The sequence below is a fragment of the Arachis ipaensis genome, chromosome B01 (genome assembly GCF_000816755.2).
Source record: "Arachis ipaensis cultivar K30076 chromosome B01, Araip1.1, whole genome shotgun sequence".
Taxonomy (NCBI): Eukaryota; Viridiplantae; Streptophyta; class Magnoliopsida; order Fabales; family Fabaceae; genus Arachis; species Arachis ipaensis.
The window spans coordinates 436,724-439,163 of record NC_029785.2 but is presented as its reverse complement, the minus strand read 5'-3'; the positions used below and the strand labels follow the sequence as shown (position 1 = coordinate 439,163).

At 30.7% G+C, this 2,440-nt stretch overlaps 1 protein-coding gene across 1 annotated transcript; it reads right to left on the bottom strand.

Annotated features, from left to right (window-relative positions):
- LOC107643935 lies at nt 911–1,685 on the bottom strand. Its single transcript, XM_016347695.2, has one exon. The coding sequence runs from the start codon at nt 1,588–1,590 to the stop codon at nt 1,279–1,281; it is 312 nt and encodes a 103-aa protein (XP_016203181.1). The 5' UTR covers nt 1,591–1,685; the 3' UTR covers nt 911–1,278.

Below are 2,440 nucleotides of genomic sequence, written 5' to 3'. Positions count from 1 at the left end.
TGTATAGTTAATTTTTTATAACTACCAATAATCACTTTTTAATTTTATTATGGAGGTGAGGATGGGGTAGGACCCCGTTATGGAGTTTAGGTGTGCTTTACATGCATATGGTGTCAGCAGAAGAGAAATCGGACGGTGCGAGTGGGAGGAGTCTTGTCGGACGGTCCGATTTGCTCCAATAACACGGATTTCTACAAAAAATTAACTATACATAGAACACGGACGATCCGATTTACTTTGTCAAAAATTCAAAATTTCTCTACTTACAACTCGGACCCTCCGACTTGATCATCACTTTTTTCATACACACAATTCATATGGTTCGAGTTCTTCACACTGCAGTTCAAAAAAAGCTGCCCTACACATTGGTCTAGCACCCTAAGAATCCATAACCAAGCACAACATATTCGTGGTCTTATTAGCACATTTGACAGATGATCTCTAGTCTCTACCATCTTTATATTAATATATATCTAAAGAATATGATTAAAGTAATATTTTGTATTTTTAACATATATCAAATTATTTTAATTTTAATAAAATTTTGCTAAAAAAATAAGGAATTTCAGTTTATTTATAATGTAAATTCACGAATTTACAAATCAATTCAATTCTTATTTTTTATTCATTTCAAAATTTAAAAATTAAATCAATTTGAATTCCATTGTAGTATTCCAAACATACCATTAAGGATTTTCCTTTTCTAATTTTGTGACTTGATGAGTTGGTCACCAAAATCACTCTATGGAGTAGTAAAGTTTTTAAAAAGTTTTTAAAAGAAAATTTCTTCATCTACAAAATTTGAACTTAAACTACTTTATTTCTTTATTCATTTATTTATTTATTTATTTATAAAAAACTAAATTAAACCAATAATTACAATTACAATACATTTTGTAGTAACTATGTATAGAAGATTAAAAGAATGAAGAGATCATTTTAATAACAAATGTTTGAAACATGCATTACTATGGAGAGGAAAAAAAGCACTTTACCATAATTTGATATGCGCTTTAAACTCCAATTTGTAATGAATATCCAATCCCCACTTCCCCCACTCATTACATCTCCCAACCCTTCCCAACAAATGAAATAATAAAGATTTAAACAATGCATGAAAAGAATCATTAATAACAAATACATCTACGCCCTCCTAGGTCAAAGGTCGATCAGATAACAACATATACTTTAGATAACTATCTGATCGACCTTAAACCTAGGAGAGAAGTACAATAAAAAGTAACACACATTGTTATTTTGACGAAGATCGTTCGGATCTCAATATATTCTAATTCGCTTCTCTTGTTGTTGATCGTTTAAATCCTCAAAGTTCCAATCTCTTCTCATTCCACTGCTCCTCACCAACCTCGGCCCGGCGTCGCTCGCGCTATTGGCGCGACGATGTTCCGCTTTGATCTTGGCCATGGCGCCGCCGAGTTTTTGTGGTGGAGATATGTTCCCGGACCAAGTTCTTTCAACCTGTCTAGATGGTTTTCTAAAAGAAGCATTGTTTTCAGGAAGATAATAATCATCTCTCTCAGAATTAACCCTTTGAAGAATTTGACCACATGTTAGGCAACTAAGACTCATGATTATTAAATCCTTCAAAAGAGTTTGATTGGGTTGGGGAAGGGTTGGGGACTTGGAGGGTAGAGAATGAGGGTTTATATAAAAATCTAAATAAAAGGAAACTAAAGAATTTTGGTGAAGACATTATGGGAAGGTTTATGAAACTAACTAACTAGAACAACCTGTATTACTATATTTTAGATCATGAATTTCTCAATCGTGAAAACAGCTTAACCATTGGTTCCCAATTTGGGTTAATATATATAGCTGTTTTTTTTTTTTAATTTATTATTATTATTATTATTATTATTATTATTATTAGGTTTAATTACTCTATTGGTCCCTATAGTTTTGCAAAATTTTCAATTAGGTCCTTATAATTTTTTTCCTTTTAATTGAGTTCTTGCACCAAAATTTTTTTTTAATTAGGTCCCTACACTTTTTTTTCCTTTTATTTAGGTCCCTGTACTAATTTTTTTTATTAGTTAGGTCCCTATAAAATTAAGCCAATTACTACTAAGAAGGATTTAATTGAAAAAAAAAATTGGTACAGAAACCAATTAAAAAGAAAAAAAAGTATAGGGACCTAATTGAAAATTTTACGAAACTATAGGGACTAATAGAGTAATTAAACCTTATTATTATTGACCAATGACCATGGATTCTGGTTACTTCTAATTCTAATTGGTTGTCATCATTTTTTTATTCTTATAATTGGAAAAAGAAAATTGTAAATGGTCTTTTGATCCCTTTGTGCTGGCAAAACATTTGAAGTCTTTTTTTTGGTAAGTCTACCTCCAAGTCTCCAACGATTCATTAACCTAGAAATTTACAATTCTAAAAAAAATTATGACATATTCATATTGAAAAA

Bases quoted from the DNA above. Each gene is read 5' to 3' on its own strand.
- LOC107643935 (XM_016347695.2), bottom strand. From the start codon at position 1,590: ATGAGTCTTAGTTGCCTAACATGTGGTCAAATTCTTCAAAGGGTTAAT.